Consider the following 20,484-nt stretch of genomic DNA (forward strand, 5'->3'; position numbering starts at 1 on the left):
AATTTTTTTTAAAAGCTTTTTAAAACTTTTTTATGAAATTTTTTTGTTTTTATATATGTAATGTGAAAATTATCTCCCGCCTCTTATTTCCAATGCGACACCTGAGGATGGGCTTATGAGAGCCCGAAACTGGTCATGATAATAAAAGAAATTTACTACTGAAGTCGTATTTTCAACCTCTAGTATAGTTTTTTTAGTTTGGCAAGTAGAATTTTGTAGCCCACACAACCAAAGGATCACAGAACATACCAACAGGATATTTTTTCTTGTTTTTCTGCCAGGAATTCTCTCTGAATGTTGCATGTCTCTCTCTGTGGACAATCTTTTGCGCTCAGAAATGTGAGTCTTATTTTATCGTGGATCATTTTCTCAGAAGATTTTCAAAAATCAGAATGAATGAAATAGGTCTGTAAAGGAAGATAGTTTGCTTATCTCTAGTTTTGTCGGTGGGATTTTCTGCAGCAGATTGAAATCTGCCCAGAAGTGTTCCCTAAGATGATGGTGAATTTCAAACATAACTTAAGGTTAGCTCTATTAAGTCAGGACAAAATTTAATAGTTTGATAGAAACACAATCATAGCTATCATAACCATTACTCTCTAGTAACCTGATCTTCCTAGGAGTTATGTTTCTGAAACAAATGTCTTTTGATGGTACTTACAGTGACTGCTGAAGGTAATGTAAAATGATGGCTATTTAGTGACAGTTGAAAATTTTTGTTGGACCTGAATACAGATTTCCTGTTTATCACAAGAAATCACAGTAACTTTTAGGCTATCTGAGTATGCCTACAGACCTGACTCAAACTTTCATTGTCACTAGTGCTTGTATTTATAATTCCTGAACACTAGTAACAGAAGTCCCATAGGTTATGTGGGAATAGCACCTCTGAGAGAATGGGAACAGTGGAGGACCATGGCTTAAGCTGCTGCGAAGGATATATATTAACTGAAAAAATTAGTGTGAATCCCAGTCAGTCACAAATTTTCAGTTGTCGCTATGTATTCATTACTTTGCAAGTTAAGCATATCTGAACAGTTTGGTCTAGTGTGCCACTTTACAGTAACACACTACAGGTTTTTAAAAATGTAAAGTGGTAATTGAGTTCCAACTCTTGACCACAATTTGTTCTTTGAATTAAGTAGGGTTCTCTTTTCATAGCACAAGATAATTCAGTCCTAAAAGTTATCCATCAGTGGTCCCTGTTTTTAATTATGTACAGTGTAAGGCAGTGGGTATTTTGTTCCAATATTAACCATTCCCTGCTCCATTCAGTTCTCTCAACAGTGAGGAGTAAATGTCTGTATGCCACCATATGTGCTCTAGTTTTTCTTATCATATTCTTTTGGTTCTTGCATTATACATATAATAGATGCGACAAAACTGTGGCCCAGTATCCCTCAAGTACTGGTTCTCTTTATGTAACAGTATTTCATGAAAATATCCCCTTTCTTCCCTTAGTTCCCATTTATCACCTAAATGCCTCTGTTACACTTTTCTGTAGACTATATTGATTTGTTGAGATCCAAGCAGCAAGGCTGTGGAGTCCTGATGTAAGACACTGAAAGAATTCTAACAGTGGAGCAGTAGTTTAGAACAACCCTGTTCATCAATCTGCTTGTGCTAGCTAACTTATGCTCACGTCACAGAAGTGAGCCATTGGCCAGCTCACAGCATGTGATGGTGAGGGGGGATCTCAACAAGGTAGTTCCACATGAGAAACTTGTCAACGTCTGTTCTACAGCTGCTAATGTTAGTTCCATGTACCTGTACACTCTGTGGTGGCTAATTAATACTGTTGCATTAATGAGAAATGATAATGAAATGATAATTACATTTCTTTTAATTGATGAAACAAAGAAAATGGGGCCACTAGTTATGAAACTCGCTCTTTTTTTACGACTGTTGCAACTTTATGATGAATGTAGTTTCTGAATGAAGTTTAAATTGACATAAATTTGTATTTTGTAACTATTTTATTCCCACTTCAACCTTGAAAACACTGGATGTCAATGAACACTACTTATTTTTTGGGCCATTTTACAAGCACTGCTAAGTATAGATTAAAAAATTGACATAATTGTAGCTACAAACTTGTAAAGTCGTGGAAATCAATGTTGAGGAAAATTTTTGTGCAAGTGTGTGAGACTTATTTTGTTTGAAACTTCCCATGTAACTGCCTGTCATGCTAAACATCAGGCCTGTAGCTGTAGCTGTGCACTGTGCACTGTCATGTTATAAACTGTTGTTGATGTGTCTGACCTTAGCTTTGAAGTTCCTAACCTGGCCATTGTGCTACTTTTAATTGATTTAATATGAGCTGCTTTCCACTTTAAGCATGACACTGTAAGCATATGCCCTTGCATCTAAGGCTATGGCAAACCCAACATGTCAGCATTCCTCTGAAAATAGCACTTTCACTGCCCTATGCAATGACATCTAATTGCCCCATTTTATTATGAAATCTCATTTCCCAATAGCGAGTGAGCTTGAGTGCCATGCTCTCCTAGCCGCCTCCTGAACAGGACTGGTTTGAAATTTAGTTCAGTAATTCTGCTTATAGTTTACTTAACATTTTTTTACAGGATTCTCCCAACAGATTGTCACCCAGTATCCTTCCCTAGCACTTATTCCACATGTTCATTGTGCTAATTTATTTTGTCATAATACTTGTGCAAACAATATGACATTCATCATATGCTGCTGCTACTACTACTACTACTACTACTACTACTGGGTTGTTACTCATGTTCTTTGCACAGTTTTGCATTTATCCACATGTAAGGAAAGCTGCTGATCAGTATTCACATTTATGGAAAGCTGCTTTATCAGTTCGCCAAATGTAAATAGTGACAAAATCACTCTGCGTTTCTAGACAATCGCCCAAGTGGTGACACTTTCCAACAGATAATAGTATCTTCACAGAAAAATCTGAGAATCCTGCAGACTTTACCTGATAAGCCATTCGTGGATATTGAGACCTTTAGGTATCTTATTATGCTTCTTTTGTGGTTAATCTGATGTTATTTCCATTTTTGTTAACCATTTGCTATGCAGCATAAGGAACTGGTCTCTGTGAGTCAAAAAATTCTTTGAGGCAATCTTACATATGAGGAGCTGCATCAAATGATCATATCTCGGTTGACAGATTGATAATTTAGGAAGACAGAATCTACCTGTTTACCTGCGTATGGTATATAGGAAAAGGGAATTCTGCTTCATATGAATGGTGTTTTCAGAATATCTGCTGATTCTTTGAGAGGAAGTTCATTTCCTTGCAGAAACGCATCATGTTTGAGATTAAAACATCCTCTGGGGTCGAGCAGTAAAAGATATTATAGACACTGGTGTTTCAGTCTCATGAATCGCTTGACTTAATTTTCATAGAAACTGGAGTGATATATTCTCTTTTCCAAACATATGGGAATTTGTTCCATAAGTGTGTCTCCGTACGTACGCTCAAACAAAGATGCTTATTCTATAGTGTATTAGTGTAAGACATAATATACAGGTTGACAATTATTGAATTACATGAAAAAATACGTAAATTAGTTGCAAACTACACTGTGCACACTTTATTCAACATGTAAACTTTGCTACAGATGTTCGGATTTAGGTTATGACATGTTTGATATGGCTGCTATCATTGCCGATGATGTGGCACAGAGTGCAGACCAATAGTGAAATTTTGCATGACCCACTGAAGTGTCGAAACGTCAGTGCTATCGATGTACACCTGAATGGCTGTTTTCAGCTCAACCCCACAAAAATGAGTCACACGCCTTCAGCTCCGAAGAATATAGCGGCCAGTTGAGGCCCAAGCCAGAGCCAGAATGCACTCCTCATAGTGCTCCTCCAGGATATCAAACATTCTCCTGCTTTGATAGGGTCAAACTCTGTCTTGCATGAACAACATGTTGTTGAAATCATGGTCACTTTGGGTAATGGGGATGAAATCATCTTCCAAAACCTTCATGTCCCATCAGTAGTCACTGTGCCATCAAGGAATATCACACTGATTATTCCGTGACTGGACACTGCACATCACACAGTCGCCCATTGAGGGTGAAGAGACTTCTCAATCACGAAATGCGGATTATCAGCCCCCCAAATGCACCGATTTTGCTTATTGACAAATGCATCCAAATGGAAGTGGACTTTGTTGCTAGACCAAACCATAATGCGCATACTAATTCCCATCATGCTCCATGGCCAACTGTGCAGTTTGAATGTCTTAACATGAACCGTTCAGAAGTTATGACGATTTTATTTCATATAGTTCAATAATTGTCACCCTATAAATTTTACTCGGGGCATGATGCTTGGTTTACTTAGAGTGGTTTAAATACTAGGAGAGCTTATTTAAATGGACTCATTTTTGTGTTTTTGCAGTGGTCAGGTGGTAGTAAAGTATTTTTAAATGCAGTTTAATATTTCAGATTTGTTTTTGTTTGCTGTTTAGAACCAGCTGATTCATGGCCTTGGCAATAATCGAGTATCATTGGAGTTTTCTGTGAGGAGTAACACATGTGCTGGCACCAGATTGTTCTATAATTTCCATAGTCATTCATAACAGTTCAGACGCACTAGAACCATGCACTGTACATGAACAGGATTATGTTGGACAATCACACTTAAGTAGTACGCTGTGCTAGGAACCTACATTGGTACTTTTTGAATGAATGCCTATGGAAATGAATTCTGAACTGAGAGATGATTCAAAGATTCAGTTAAGTTATTGCTTTGCTGTTTCTGTATTCCTGAGCTTTGTCATGTTGTATTTATACGATCCCAATTGTTTGGTTCTTTGTTTTTTTTTTTTTTTTTTAAATTTTGACGGTCATCTCTTCATTCAATGATTCAGTCTTTCTGTCCTAGTTGAGTGAGTCACATTGACCCCCTGTGAGCATTTGGTAATTGTTGTAATTTATACTGTAGTATGGCATTCAACTGTGGCATGTATAAGTCATGTTGTTTCTTCCATTTCCCTGGATGATGGTTTAGAACCATATCCAGTAGGAATCAATTTATGAACTTCAGTACAATCAAGTTGTCATGCATTTCTTGGAATTGTATCTATTAGTTGTGGCTTAAGGTTGAACAGTTCTTTCTCTTCCGTAATCTTGTATTTGTGTCTCATTGTCATCATCATGGACTTTCAACATCACTTACCCCTGACTTGTAGGTCCAGAATACAGGTATTAAGCTACCTTCTCTCTCTCTCTCTCTCTCTCTCTCTCTCTCTCTCTTTTTCCTGTGAATTTTAAATTTGCTCTCTTTTGTGGCTGTAAGCAACTTGTACAAGGATAAGCCACCTATTTAATAATATGTATTTCTCATTCTAGGTCATTACCACCTGCATTTCGAAAGGAAGTGTTAGTGCGCTGTTTTGTGGATACATCAAAACAGCATGAGAGCCAGCCGTTACTGGCAGAGATACCAGAGAAAGACAACTTAAGTGATTATTTACTTCCTGTGTTAGGGCAGACATTGCCACGTGTCATACCAAACATTATTCTTAACAAACGTGAGGTATGTAAATAAGAACATCTATTTTGTGTTTCCTCAGGGTATAATATCATAGAGAACATCTTTTTCAGTATTTGTAATTTTCAGTTGATTTTTTTAAACAAAACTAGTTAGCTATTTACTTGTTTGGTGACTTTTTGCTAAGGTGTGGAATGAGTCAGTTTGACAATTGAATCGGTCAGAGCTGAAAGGCCTCAAGTCAATTTTCACAATTTTTCAGGAGAAGGAAAAGACTGTATAGATGTATCTAAGCCAAATAAATATTGATTTAACTTCTATTAGCTATAAAATAATTTATTAGAATGTAATTTTTGTTAGTGAAAATACAATTTGAATGTTTCATCCACATTAATTTTTGTTTTTAAAAAATGGACTTAATGCTTTTCACCCTGCAGTTACTAGTAAATTCACAACCTGTATTGATTAATAAATTTAATATGGTATATTAATCATGTGTTTATTGAATACATATTAATGGACAACAGTAATATTAATTACAAAATGTATTATTACTATGACTGAATATAATTTAAATTCATGAAGAAACATACACATATAACTACTAGTGACAGAAAGATTCACTCAGAGTTCCGATAATTGTCCACTTTAGAATGTTCTCGTAAAATTCCATTGCATCGTGAGGGACATATTTCACTAACTTTCCAATGTCCTGTATCTTTTTGAAGTTTATGGGAACTTTTGTTCTTGTATACCTTTTCAGATGGTATGGTAAAATAAGGCAGCAACTATGACTTTCCCAGAAAGAGTCTGTATATAACAGGAGAGCTGATGTAAACAGACGCTTCAAACTCTCCAATCTTGTTGTTGCAGTACTTGAATTGCTTGAATTTTAAGAGAGAAAATGCGTGCCTCTTATGTCTTCAAAATCTTCAATTTCCCTTGATATAACAGTCCTAATAAAACAGGAAGGCCACCATTTATCAAAATCAGTGATTTCAGTGCACTCTGCAACATGAACTTCCACATTTTTTCTGCTGTTTGATATTAATTCAACATATTCTTTTGCAATATAAACTCTTTCCCAATTTTTTATTCTATTCTTGAATACCCCAAAATTTCTATCACATGGTAGGTATGAATGACCATGTTCAGGAAACATGTGGGTGATTGACTCAAATCTACCAACTGTAGTCAGTCCTATACATTCTCACCATTGTGTGATTTTGGTTTTGTCCAGTACATCCATCTGAGAACTGGTTGAGATGCTTGATTGTGTCTGGAACATAGTTTTTAATGTAGTGGTATAGAAAAGTGCACCCTTCATTTGCACCTTTTCTTCTATCACCCTCATGATAAAGATAGACCACGTTGCTGTCATCTTTTAAATTGTGGATATTTAACACATTTACCCATAGTTGCCGCATATAAAATACTTCTTGCACAGGAATTTCTGGTAAGGGCAAATTCTGCATATAGTCAAAGGCAGCAATGGCACCTATTTCTTCATTTTGAAAACACTGAGACTTCGCTCCTTTCACGGATGTGTAAAACTTTCAATTCCTTCGAAGATGATTCTGCAAATCTCCCTTGGCTGCAAGTTTTGAAGCTTCACAGAGATGAGGACTTTTTAATTTCACTTTAAGCTCCTCACAAAGAGAACAAACATCCATCTGTGGTCTGCAGAACTTATAATTATACTTTTCATGAAAATACTGCCTGTAGAAGTCATATTTCATAGCTGCACTTGGATATGCAGTACAATACATTGATACATTGTTTTCACACACAGTCACTGCTTCACTGCAAGGGCCATTTGGATACTCCCTTCCAGCACTAATTTCTCTGAACCATGCAGGTGGGAATTCTCTCTCGAGCATTTCCTGTGCTCTCACAGTACCCCTGGCATAAACCTCTGCTAACATGTTCCTCACTGCCTCACCTTATCTTTTCTCTTCCTCCCTCTCCCCCCCCCCCCCCCCTCCTCCTACCCCCCGCCCCCAACCTTTCCCTTCTTCTTCATCTCTACTTTCCTCTCCTCCACCTCTTCCCCTTTCTATCTCTGATAATGCTCTACCCTCTGAACACCTTTTGTCTTGTCGTGCAACCACTGATTCATCTGTTGAAAGCTCTGCCTCATACTGCCCTGTGTCCCACTCCTTTCCTCTTGTGTCCTTCTGTACCCCTTCCCCACCTCCACCTGACAGGCAACAACTATCAATAATTGAGCAAGAGCTCGAAAGCTTATGTAAATACTGTTTTCTAATGCAGGTATCTCTGCACCACATATCATGTAGCTTCAGATGAGAGGTTGCCTTTCATTTATTCTATGTGTTATTCCATCCAGAAATTTTCATTGTTGTTAAAAGTTAATTCAGAAGTTTGGAAGATTCCGAAGTAACCAATTTGATTTTAGTCGAACAGTGGAAAACCCAGGATGGAAAGTAACAATATTATGAGAAGGAAAGTTGTTACCCACCCTAAAGCAGAGATGCTGAGTCACAGATAGGCACAACAAAAAGACTCTCACAATTAAAGCTTTCGGCCAAGGCCTTCATCAACAATAGACTCACAAATGCGCACACTGCAAGACATGATGTACTAGAAACATTTATTTGTAAACGATTATGCTTATTACATATGATGATAGAAATTTTAGCCCATAATGTGTTAGTGTGGAACTGAATAAAAATATTTTTCTCATTTACTTACAGGAAATAATACCTCTTATAGTCATGACAATTCAGCTTCATCCAGAGGCAGACAGTAGAGATAAGTTGTTAAATCTGTTGTTCAACCTGAAGAAAAAACCTAATGAAGAAGAGAGGTTAACAATTATTGCAGGTCAGTAAATTTTCAGTAACTCTTGCATCAGCTACAAAAATAATGAAAGATAAGTGCATGCCTGATTTTGTTCATTAGTTTTTCAACCTCTTCTTACATGTTCTGACTTGCTTCCTTTTAATACAACTATTCAGTTTGTATTCTTGAATATTACTATCATCACAGTTTTGTAGTTCATTCTGTTTCTTGCCTTAAAAGGCTGATAAACTCTGGAAAACATTTTCCATTATCCCTATAGGAATCAATCGCATTTGAATCATTTGTATATTTTTTGTAGAGACAAAAATCAGCACTTTGTTGAAAATAAATGTTAATTGTTTCCAACATTGTTCTTATGGGCTATTGGAGATACACATAACAAGCAGTTATTTGGATGGCTTCCATATTATAAAGAACTTTGTGACATGGATTTGCATTCTTTTGTTTCTGGTGTAGTATACATTTTTTAGATTGTGTGTGACAAATTAAAATTGTGCAGTGGCTTGGGAAATTTGTCTGTCATGGGTAGTGCTTTCCAGCTGAGCTACTCAAGCACACATTGTGAAAGTAATTGAAGCTTCCATTTCTCACTGGATCCTCTCCACTCCTTCCAAACTTTGTACACATTTTCTTGAAATGCTGCAATGCTAGCACCTCTGGTTGTCACTTATAGCTACCATGCATAACCATACCATCAATGATAACATGATCCAACTGAAAGTGGATATACAGCAGGTCTTCGCATCCATCTAACAGATGTCTTTTTCTTATCTCCATGGTCATTACATGAAATGTATGTTGGTGGAGGTAGAATTGTTCTGCAGTCAGCTTTAAATGCCAGTTCTCTAAATGTTCTCAATAGTGTTGCTCGAAAAGAGTGTCACCTTCTCTCCAGGGATTCCCACTTGAGTTTTTGAATCATCTCTGCAACACTTGCATGTTGTTCGAACTGGTAACAAATCTGGCATTCCATTTCTGAATTGCTTCGATATCTTACTTTAACACTTACCATGCTGTTGCTGTAATATTAGGTTGGGTGCAGAAAAGAAGAAAATGCAGCTGCCATAATGTTTGTGCAGTATTCAGTGTTATTTTGAATTTCACACATAATTTTACTGTTCCTACTAAAAACTGTAGGTTCTTTAAAGCTTTTAATCAATCACTTAAGTGCTAGACCACAGGAACTAAGGAGGTTTGGTTGTGGTTTGTCTGTTACATTTTCTATGGTGTTCTTTCATTTGTTTACCTTTGTTTTTGGCACGTGTATTATTGATGTTAACTTGTTTATCTTCTTTTTAATTGCTGTGGCATGTGATAAAGATGCAAAACTTCAAAAAATGATTCATTCATTCTATAAGCTTCATCATTTCCTGAAAAAGATTTATCTTCCACATACATGAATGTTGCCCCACATGAAATTGAAACCATGTCATTTCAAAAAGAACTTTTAGTTTTTTGTATATTTCATACTAAGCTTGTTCTATAGCGATTGAAAGTTTAATGAAACTATTGGAAATCAGCCAGAGCACAGGGAGTAGCATGCAGCTAGCGCTTAGCATGGTAAGAGTTAATTTCACGTGTTTTGGATACCAAATACTCAAGCACTACTCAAGAATAGGTCGCTCTAGTGTCCTATATGCGGTCTCCTTTACAGATGAACCACACTTTCCCTAAATTCGTCCAGTAACCTCACCTCAACTATTCATCTTCCCTACAGCAATCCTGATGTTCTTGTTCCATTTCATATTGCTTTGCAACATTATGCCCAGATATTTAAATGACATGGATGTGTCAAGCAGGACACTACTAATGCTGTTTCCAAACATTACAGGCATGTTTTTCCTACTTATGAGAATTAACTTACATTTTTGTACATTTAGAGCTAGCTGCCATTCATCATGCCACCTATTAATTTGTCTAAGTCATCTTGTATCCTTCTATGGTCACTCAACTTCCACACCTTCCCATTCACCACAGCTTCATCAGCAAACAACAGTAGACTGCTGCCAACCCTGTCGACCAGATTGTTTATTTATATAGAAAATAATAGTGTTCTATCACACTTCCCTGGGACATTCCTGCTGATATTGTTGTGTCTTATGAACTTTTGTTGTCGAGTACACCATACTGGTTTCTATTATTTATGAAATCTTTGAGACATTCACATATCAGGCAACCTTTGTTAAGTCTACAGTGGAGCACAGTGTCAAATGTGCAGTACCTGCTGTCTGTGTCCATCATTAAACTTTTATGATGCGAACTGAAGCCAGCAAGGTTCCTACTGTAGTTTAGTCACTTCCCACTGCTAATTGATTTAATGGTCAGTCTCTCTCTCTCTCTCTCTCTCTCTCTCTCTCTCTCTCTCTCTCTCTCTCTAGACATTTAGTTGATTAGAGTGATTGATACCTTCATTGACTGATTTATTGAGTAATTGATTCATTCATGCATATGTTCATGCATATTTAAACTTCAACTTTGAATAAGTTTATAGGGTACGTTTGAAATTAGATCTGAAAATCATCTATAAAAAGACAAAAATAGTCTACAATGAAGCATAGAATGGAAGACTAAAAATAAACACTGAGGTCATAGAACCAGTTGACAAATTTTCATATTTAGGACAGTTGAAGACAACAGCAGGGTGGATGGGAAAGAAAATAAACAGAAGATTGGAAATGGTCTGAAAAGAGTGTGATAAACTAAATATTGTTTTCAAAACTTAGCTCCAGAGTCATCTGTAAAGCAATAATAAAGCAATAATACTATGAAGAGACTAGACTGCTACTCACCATAAACATGGCATGTTCAGTTGCAGACAGGCACTATGAAAAGACTGTCACATGCTGAGCTTTTGGCTAAAGCCTTCATCAGAAAAGAAAGGAAAAGACACACATTCACACAAGCAAGCATATCTCTCACACACATCATCACTATCTTTGGCCACCTTGGCTAGACTGCAACTATCGCATTGAATGAAAACAGCACTACAGAGTGTGGTAGGGCAGGGGTAGGGATAGCATGATATGGATGTCGGGAAAGAAGATTGCTGTCTGCTGGAGCATGCAGGGATTAGAAGGTGGCAGGACAAGGATGCAAGGCACAGTGTTGGTCAGTAGCAGGGGAGGGGGGTCAGAAAAGGAGAGGAACAGAGAACAAGAAAAGACTTTTGGGTGTGTTGGCAGAGAATAGTGCACAATGAGGGTGAAATAATCAAAAGTTGTGCAATGATTTTCGTATTCATGTGACCACCAACCAGCTGTCCACCAGGGTAAATGGCCACTGCTGAACTGTGGCCTATAGCAAAGTGACCACCCTGTTGTACGACATTCAGTTGAACATAACATGCTTGATTTCAGTGCCTGCTTCACAACTTGGGCCATCTGCATCCCCCCATCCGCCACCGATTTCTGAACTGCAGAGAAGGAAGTTATCCTTACAACGTATTCTCTGCTCCTGAAATTATCCTGATGTCAACTTACGATAACCTATTGTCCCCACACTCTTCACCCAACAGTTTCCAACCCCTCTGTCCTATCACCTCCCCCTAATTCACATCCCCTCACTCTCATGTACGCCACTCTCTGCCGATGCACCCACTGGCCTTTTCTCCCTCTCTGCTCCATTTATTTTTCATGTCCCATTCCCACCTTCCCCTCTCCACCACAGCGTCCCAATGTTGCACACAGCAGCCTTGTCCTAGTGCATTCTAGTTCCTGTGTGCTCCACCAGACATCCCCCCACCTGTACCTTGCTGTTATTACCCTTTCCCTGCCACACTCTGTATTGCTACTTTCATTCAACTTGACTGTTACAGTCTGGCTGGAGGGCCTTGAGACTGTGGTCATGCTTGCATTAGGTGTGCCTACTTGTGTGAACGTGTGTGTGTGTGTGTGTGTGTGTGTGTGTGTGTGTGTGTGTTTTCCTTTCTTTTCTGAAGATGGCTTTGACAGGAAGCTCAGTGTGTAACGATCTTTTCATTGTGCTGTTCTCCAACTCAATCTGCCGTCTTTAAGTTGAGTAGCAACCTATCCTTTGGATAATATTGCTGATTTTTGTGCTTGAAGTTTACAATAGGTTTGTTTTACAGGTTTTGACTTATGATAGTGAAGCTATTTATGCAAGAATTGGAACTTTGCACCTTAGGGTTACTAGTAGTGGCAGGAAAACAAATTGCTGGATCAGGGAACATACTGTATTGGAATATGAAATAGCAATGGGCGGGTAATGTAGCCAAATGAAAGAATGGATGGTACATGGACCAATATTGTTCTTTGCTGCATTCCTCAAGATAAGAAAAGACATGACAATATGGTGTTTCGTGGATAGACAAAATTAGACAAAATGCAGCAACATCATGAAATTGTTTTGCTGAAGATCCTAATGCATTGAAAAATATTGAGAATGCCTTTATCCAGCAGTGGATGTCAAGTGACTAATGATGAATATTTGTCAGATGCTGTAGACCATTCCAGATTCCCACACTTAGTGAGCATTGACGCACTGTGGTGACTAAATTCTAGCCAATAAGCAGGCAATCATACATGTCATTTTTTCAGTATTATACAGTGTAACATGTTCACTTTGTGGGTAAGTGAAAAAGTACAAGGCATGTTTTTTTTTTTTTTAGTAAGTACCATTTTGAAATAAAAATATAACAAGTAGTCTTTCCATAGCAATTTTATTTTTACATGAAAGCCAGTACTTCATTGTACTCTTCTGCTTAATTTCCACCAATATTAAGGCACTAACATATTGCACAACTAGCTTTCATATACCTCCTCCAGTTGAGGATCCTGCTGACTGAAACACGCACTGTGGTTGGTTTTTTGAGTGCTAAGTGTGTGAAAGTGGTTGAAATTCATCATCAGGTCAGTGAACAGTATGGAGAAAACATTATGAGTGATGAGATGGTGCAGCAATGGGTGAGAGCTTTCAAAGATCGCTGTATGAGACGCACAATGAGGAACAAAGTGAGAAACCTCCAGTCATTACTGATGATTTGGTGCAGAAAGTTGAAAAATGTGAGAGAGACCAGTTGCTTTATGAGATTTAGACATGTGATGAGTTTCCTCAATTGTCAAGAAGTGAGCTTTATTTGAAACTATATTACAATGGGTGTCTAATCAGGCAGCAGATTTCTACAATGGTGGTATTTAAAATTTTGTTGTATGGTACGATAAATGAGTCAATATGTGTGAGAATTACACAGAAAAGTATGTTAAAGTACAGGCCTTCTTGTAAAAATAAGTTTGCTAAGGCAAATGTATCTGCTTTATTTTTATTTCAGAATTGTATTTGCTTATAAAACGTGCCTTGTGCAAATGAAATGGCCTAACATTTCATTACTGTGTGGTGTTCGTTTGTCAAAGTTTGTGCCTTTCACACTCGGCATGCTTTGATGTTTGTGTATTTGGGTAATACTGAGATACCCTGTGATTCAAATTGCATGTTAAATTGTAGGGCCACCTATCACTGGCTCCATGAGCAAGTTATAACAAAGTAAGTACTCCAGCTTGAATGGCTAAAACAGAATAAAAGTTATTTTAAAATCGGAGATGTCTGCTCTAGCATCCATGGAGGTCATTTGTCTGTAAAACTGTGCATTTGTGTAAAGTCATTGTTTGGAGGTTAATGAATCTGCAGGCTACAGAAGTAGCGTTACTTATTCATATTTTCTTAAATAGAAGTATCCTTGTTGTCATATGTTATTCACTGTCTCATTATTGAGTGCAAATATGGTGTTATAATGAAGTGATTAAAACATATTGGAGTGTAACAGTTCATTGCAAAGATGTTGACAGTGTGATCTCTGTGGCCTTTAATGTCAGTCTGCTACAGTACAGATACACTGAAAACAATACAGATATCTGCAAGTTGCCTTTGTCAAGTGGGTGTACTGTGCCACTCTACTGTGTTGTAATTCCTTCATTTAAGCTTCACATTTGCACTCTGATGACAGATAAGGGAATAATGTACAACAACACAGCAACTTCTATTTTGGGAAATATGACAACATAAGTGCTGTGTGTGTTAGTGTATATTGTTTCAAGCAAATGTTTAGCTTTTTGCCAAATAAAATCCAGTTATAACTCTTGTAAATCTGCCAGTTATAATTGTCTGTTACACAGTATTATTGTTTGAGTAATTTCTGCTTCTTTTGTTCTTATATTTATTAACCTTCAGACTTTGATTATAAACAAATAGAGTGTTTTATCTACAAATGACCTTGTCGGGTGGTAGAACAGATACATCTCAGCATTTTAAAGTAATCAAACTGGTATACTTCTTTTGCCAGGTCAGCACCAAACACTTAAATAAATTGTCACCTGAACACTCCTTTTATATAAAATGTTGCTTACTGAATATTCAATCACAGTTAAGTATTATTAATCAGGGTCCAGTTAGTCTGTGCTCTGAATCTGTGTGCCTTCTTCCTCCAACTTGGCTCAGACTTTACCTCCTTTACAGACTACAGATACAGCTGCTGAAAATTAACTTCTGATTCTCATTCACTCCACCACATAAATAAGAAGTGAGATTCAATTCACTTAACAGATCTGATATTAAACTTGATAATTAACAGTTGCAACACATTTATTATGTTTGGCATTTTGGGTTCGTAGATTTCATGATGCTCTTTCTGCCATACCACCCACTCCTTGGAACTCCTATCTCCATCTCAGCAGGTAAGGTCGTCTGACTCTTTAGCTGTAAGTTCTTTATTTATAGGCACGACTGTTTTTGCAGCATTTTAGCTACATCATTATGTTTCATCTATACAAACTGATAGACAAAAACTCACATGAGGCAAGAAAACATAACTAAAATGAAAAGGTATATAAGATGAACACACAAAATCAAGTCATGTTCTGATAGGCAATTTTTCTCTAAGTGGTGGACGTTAAACATAAAATAGTATAAAGTAACATAAATGCTCTATAAAATAATGTAAATGCTCGTGTGATATGCTCCTACAATGCCTAGATGGTACAAAAGCAATTTTTTTGTACCCACATTCAGTGACTGCAAAATTAATTCCTGTAAACTGATGTGACAAATATCTTACATACCTCTCATTGTGTATGTTAATACGTAGTGATTTATTTCAGGCATGGTGGCAATAGCACAGTGCTCAGGGCCAGCCCTTGTGGAGACAGAAGTGCTTCCTCAGTGTTGGGAGCAGCTGAGCCACAAACACATTGAAAGGCGGCTTCTGGTTGTAGAATCTTGTAGTGCACTGGCACCGTATGTTTCTGTAAGTTTTCATTTTTACATGATGAATAGTAAACAGCTTTCTTTGATTTTAAGCACTGTTTTCAGATAGGACAACTATTCAGTGCCCAAATAGTTGGCACCTTCTATATGTCTCCTACTTTTACTTCTTCCTACTTGCCCCTTTTGCTGAAATTTTTAATCTTATCAACTCCTTCATAGATATTCACATACCTTTCTACACCATAGCAATACTTGGGAAAGGAACTCTGCATGCTTATCAACTAACAAGTGTCTCCTGATTTTGTGCATGCAGTCACCATCAGCAGAAATCTTGGAGCTGACATACTTGAACCTAGAAACTGTCTCCATTGTTTCTCCTCCTACATTCCATGAAGTAATAGGTCAAGTTGCCATAAGTTTCATTTTTTCAATTTTCAGCATTAGACCAGTCTGTGCACTTTCTTCTTTCAACACCTGTTGGAGGATATTTAACTCTTTTTCACTTTCTACCATTAGTGTGGTATCATCTGCATATCTAAGGTTATTTATACTTACCCCAGATATTTTAATTCTGTTTTCTTTATCATCTAACCTGATGTTCCTCATTATGTGCTCAGTCTACGGGTTGAATAAATGAGGTGACATAAAGCACCCTTGTGATGCTCCTTTCTGTATCTTTGACCTATTTAGTTGTTCCATGTATGGTTCTCACAGTGACTTCTTGTTCAGAGTATAAATTCTGTTTGAGGTAAATGAGGTGATCTGGTACTCGCATGTTCTTGAGTAGTTCCCCTAATTACTTGTGACCAACATAGACAAAGGTTTTAGCATAATCAATAAAGCAGATATACATATCTTTTAGGAATTCTCTTGCCTTCTCCATAATCTGTCAGATGTTGGCACTTTGATCTCTGGTCCCTCTTCCTGTATGTAATCCAGCTTGTTCTTCGGACCATTTTCAGTCTGTATACTGGCAAAGTCTATTTTGTAAGATTTAAAGCATGGCTTTGCTAGCATGTGTGATAAATGTGTGTATTCAGTGATTTGAACAGCGTTTAGAAATTCCCTTCTTCATAATGAGGCTGAACACTGAGATTTTCCAGTCTTTTGGCCACCGTTGGATTCTCTGTGCTTTCTGACATATTGAATGCAACACTTTTATTGCATTCTTTACAAAGATTCTGAACAGTTCTGCTGGAATTCCATCATGTCCATTAGCCTTGTTTCCAGCAATACTTTCAGGGGCCCATTTGACTCCACTCTGCAAAATATCTGGCTTTGGTTCTAAATTCACATTAACTTCATAATCATCAGTATGCAGTTCTATCTTATGGGAACTTCTACATATTCTGTCTATATTTTTTTAATGTCCTCTGCTGCCACTCTTTTATAATTCCAGGTTTCACCTGGAATTTTTCTTTTATGTCTTTAATTTTCTTGTAAGGATCTCTCATCTTTCCATCATACTGTTCTCTTCAGCTTCTTTGCACCATTCATTTTTAAGACTATATTCTTGTCTCTCTTAGCTAATTTCCAAAACCCTGTATTTCAGTGTTGCTGATCAATGTCATTTGATTTTTGCTTTACATAATTCTTCTGAAATTTTCAATGCATTGATTGGTAACCATCTAGCCTTCTTGCTGTCCTATTTCTTGGGAATGTGTTTTTTTGCCGACTCCTTGAATGTAATGCATTAAATCTATTCTTGACTTCTACTGTATAATCAGAAGGTACAACCTTAAGTAGTATCTGTGAGATGTAATACCTTTGGCTACTTTCCTCATTTTCAGCCAGAATTTTGTAATTAACAGCTCATTATCTGATTTGCAATTAGCAATTATTGAGTAGCTTCCACCTCTGATTACAAAGTTTATGATCATTTTGGTTGTGGTATTGGGTGTGACGCAAAGTCCAGTTGTATAGGCATTGTTTGGTTAGCTGTTAACAGTGTATTAGTAATAAGCAGCAAATTGTCCTGGCAGAATTCTAGAAGTCTCTATCCTGCTTCATTTTTTGTGCCAAGACCAAATTTTCCCATACATCTTCTACAGCTTAATTTCTACTCTAGCATTAAGTCTCCAAGAATGATCAGGAAGCTTTACGATACAGAAATTTTGCTAGAAAGTGTGAAACAATCTGTGAAAGTAATATGCCTTAATGAACATTGGCTAAAATCTGAAAATATCAGTCTCCTAAATAAGCTTACAGGTTATAAACTGGCTACCAGCTTTTGTAGGACCAATGGGTATGGAGGCTCTTGCATATTAGTTCATTCCACGGTAGACTATGATATCAGACAGAATTTTAGCCATCTGAATGAAGAAGGCACATTTGAAAGTTGTTGTATAGAACTTAAAGAGTATAACACACTAATTATCAGCATATATCACACCCCTGGGTACCATATAAGCTCTGTATTTTTAGATAAGTTTGATACATTGCTACATAAATTAAAATGTGAGAAACTGTACAAGAAAGTGGTTATATGTGCTGACTTCAACATAGATGTAAGGACTGATGACAAATTTTCTTCACACTTAAAGAACCTGGTAGCCACAAATGGGCTAAATCTCAATTTCGATCAGTATACAAGAATTACAGCAAGCTCTGCAACATGTATTGACAATATTGTAAGTAGTTATAATTATTATGTAAAAGAAAAGTTTCTTCTAGATTTAGGAGTATCAAACCATAAAGCACTATTTGTATCACTACCGAAGCAAAATTCAGTCTACACAACAAAAAGATGTAGGAATTTCAGTCAAGAAAATGTGGAAGTATTTTGCAAAAAACTAAGCCAAACCAAGTGGACAGTCAGCAAACACACTTCCACAAGTGACAATTACAATAACTTTTTAACTGAATTCTTGGGTATATTCAATGAATGCTTCCCTTTTGTAACAGTGAGGACCAGGTCCCAAAAAAGTAGATCCTGGGTAACAAAAGGAATTAGAGTGTCTAGTGCTACTAAGAGGAAACTGCATATGGAGGCAAAAGTAAATCGAAGCCCTCAATTTCTTAAGTATGTAAGCACATACAAAAAAACATTTGACAAAATAGTTAAACTAGCAAAACGTACTGCAAATAACGACTTCATTTCAAATGTAAAAAACAAATCAAAAGCTGTTTGGTCTGTTATAAGAAGTGAAGTTGGCAGTGAGGCAGAGAGAAAATGTCCTTCTAAAATAGTGGTAAATGGTAGAGCTGTTACAGAACCCAGTGCCATTTGTGAATCATTCAATGACTTTTTCATAAACTGTAACAAATTTGGTGACTGTTCACCACCAAATACAAAGCTCAATATGACAGATAGCAATTGCACATGTTTTAAGTTTTCTCATGTTTCCATCTCAGATGTCATCAAAATCATAATGTGCCTAAAAAATTCAAAATCTGTGGGGTGGGATGAGGTCCCCACTGAAATAATAAAAATAGTCCGTCACAGTATTGCATATCCACTCTCTTTCATAATCAACCAATCATTTGATGAGGGATGTTTCCCAGATCAATTAAAATATGCAGAAGTTCGGCCCGTACACAAAATAGGCAAACAAGATGAATTGGACAACTATAGGCCAATCTCACTGTTACCAATTTTCTCAAAAATATTTGAAAGAGCTGCATGTGATCAGATTGAAAATCACAATTCATCTAACAGCATTATCCTAGGCAATCAATATGGTTTCAGAAAAGGCCGCAGCACAATCCATGCAATAACTGAATTAGTCACAAAAGTCAGCAGATGTCTTGATGATAGAATGTGTGTGTCAGGCATCTTTTGTGACCTGTCCAAAGCCGTCGACACAGTAAATCATGACCTGCTTCTCCAAAAATTGGCACGCTATGGTTTTCAAGGCAAATCTCTTAGCTGGATGTCATCATACTTGGCAAACAGAAAACAAAGAGTACTTATTAACATCAACGGCAAGAAATTTCTCTCTGGCTGGAAAAACACTCAATTAGGTGTTCCACAAGGCTCAATATTAGGGCCACTGCATTTTCTATATTATATTAATGATATGCCATGTCAGGTCCAGTCTGATACTATCCTCTATGCAGATGACTCAACAGCTGTAGTCTGTTGTAGAAATGAGGTAGACCTAATTCGTCATATTGAACAAACACTTGGGGAAGTGGAGGCATGGGTCAAAAATAATAACTTGACATTAAATTTTACAAAAACAGAAATTGTTCATTTTACCACAAAACAATCTGCACAGTCTATAAGTGAAATAAGGTATATGGACAAAAAATTAGAGACTGCAGACTGTGTCAAATTCCTTGGCATGTTAGTCAATAAAAACCTGTTATGGAGTCGCCATGTGGACAACATACTGGGTCGACTGAATAGCCTTGTATATATTATGAATATCTTGTATAGTATTACTGATTTAGCTGTAAGAAAAACTGTATATAATGCATATTTTGTTTCAGTCATTAGGTATAGTATAATTTTCTGGGGGTCTGAAAAAACAAATTTACTTAGAGCTTTTAGACTACAAAAAAGAATCATCCGAGCAATGGTTGGAGCAAAACCAAAGCAACACTGCAAACCTTTATTTGTAAAACTGGATCTAATGAGCATTCCAAGCATATACATCTATGAAACTCTCACTTTCACGAAAAGAAACCCACAACTTTTTGAGGGCAACTTCTTCTTGCATCAATATGATACAAGACATAGAACGAGCTACATGTTACCTACCCACCGTTTAAAATCATATGAAAAAACCCCATTTTATATGGGCATGAAATTTGTAAATAAAATATGGAAAGATATGGATGACCCAAATGTAAAAGGCACCAAAAGAGACCTGGAAAAATATCTGAAAGATAAATGTTACTATAGTGTAGAAGATTTCATGAATGGTAACAATGCATTATAATTGTAATTAAAATACCTCTTTGAAGATGTTACACCATGTATATTATTAGTTTATTGTCTATTTTTAGTATTGT

The 20,484-nt window shown here is 36.9% G+C and overlaps 1 protein-coding gene across 1 annotated transcript in view; it reads left to right on the forward strand.

Annotated features, from left to right (window-relative positions):
• The window catches only part of LOC124788146 (RAB11-binding protein RELCH homolog), a 136,004-nt gene that overhangs the window by 30,530 nt on the left and 84,990 nt on the right, over window positions 1-20,484 (forward strand). The window contains exons 6-8 of the mRNA XM_047255292.1: window positions 5,346-5,532; window positions 8,202-8,331; window positions 15,420-15,565. Coding sequence (XP_047111248.1) covers window positions 5,346-5,532; window positions 8,202-8,331; window positions 15,420-15,565 — 463 coding nt within the window. The remainder of the gene's footprint in view (window positions 1-5,345; window positions 5,533-8,201; window positions 8,332-15,419; window positions 15,566-20,484) is intronic.

The sequence above is a fragment of the Schistocerca piceifrons genome, chromosome 3 (genome assembly GCF_021461385.2).
Source record: "Schistocerca piceifrons isolate TAMUIC-IGC-003096 chromosome 3, iqSchPice1.1, whole genome shotgun sequence".
Classification (NCBI taxonomy): domain Eukaryota; kingdom Metazoa; phylum Arthropoda; class Insecta; order Orthoptera; family Acrididae; genus Schistocerca; species Schistocerca piceifrons.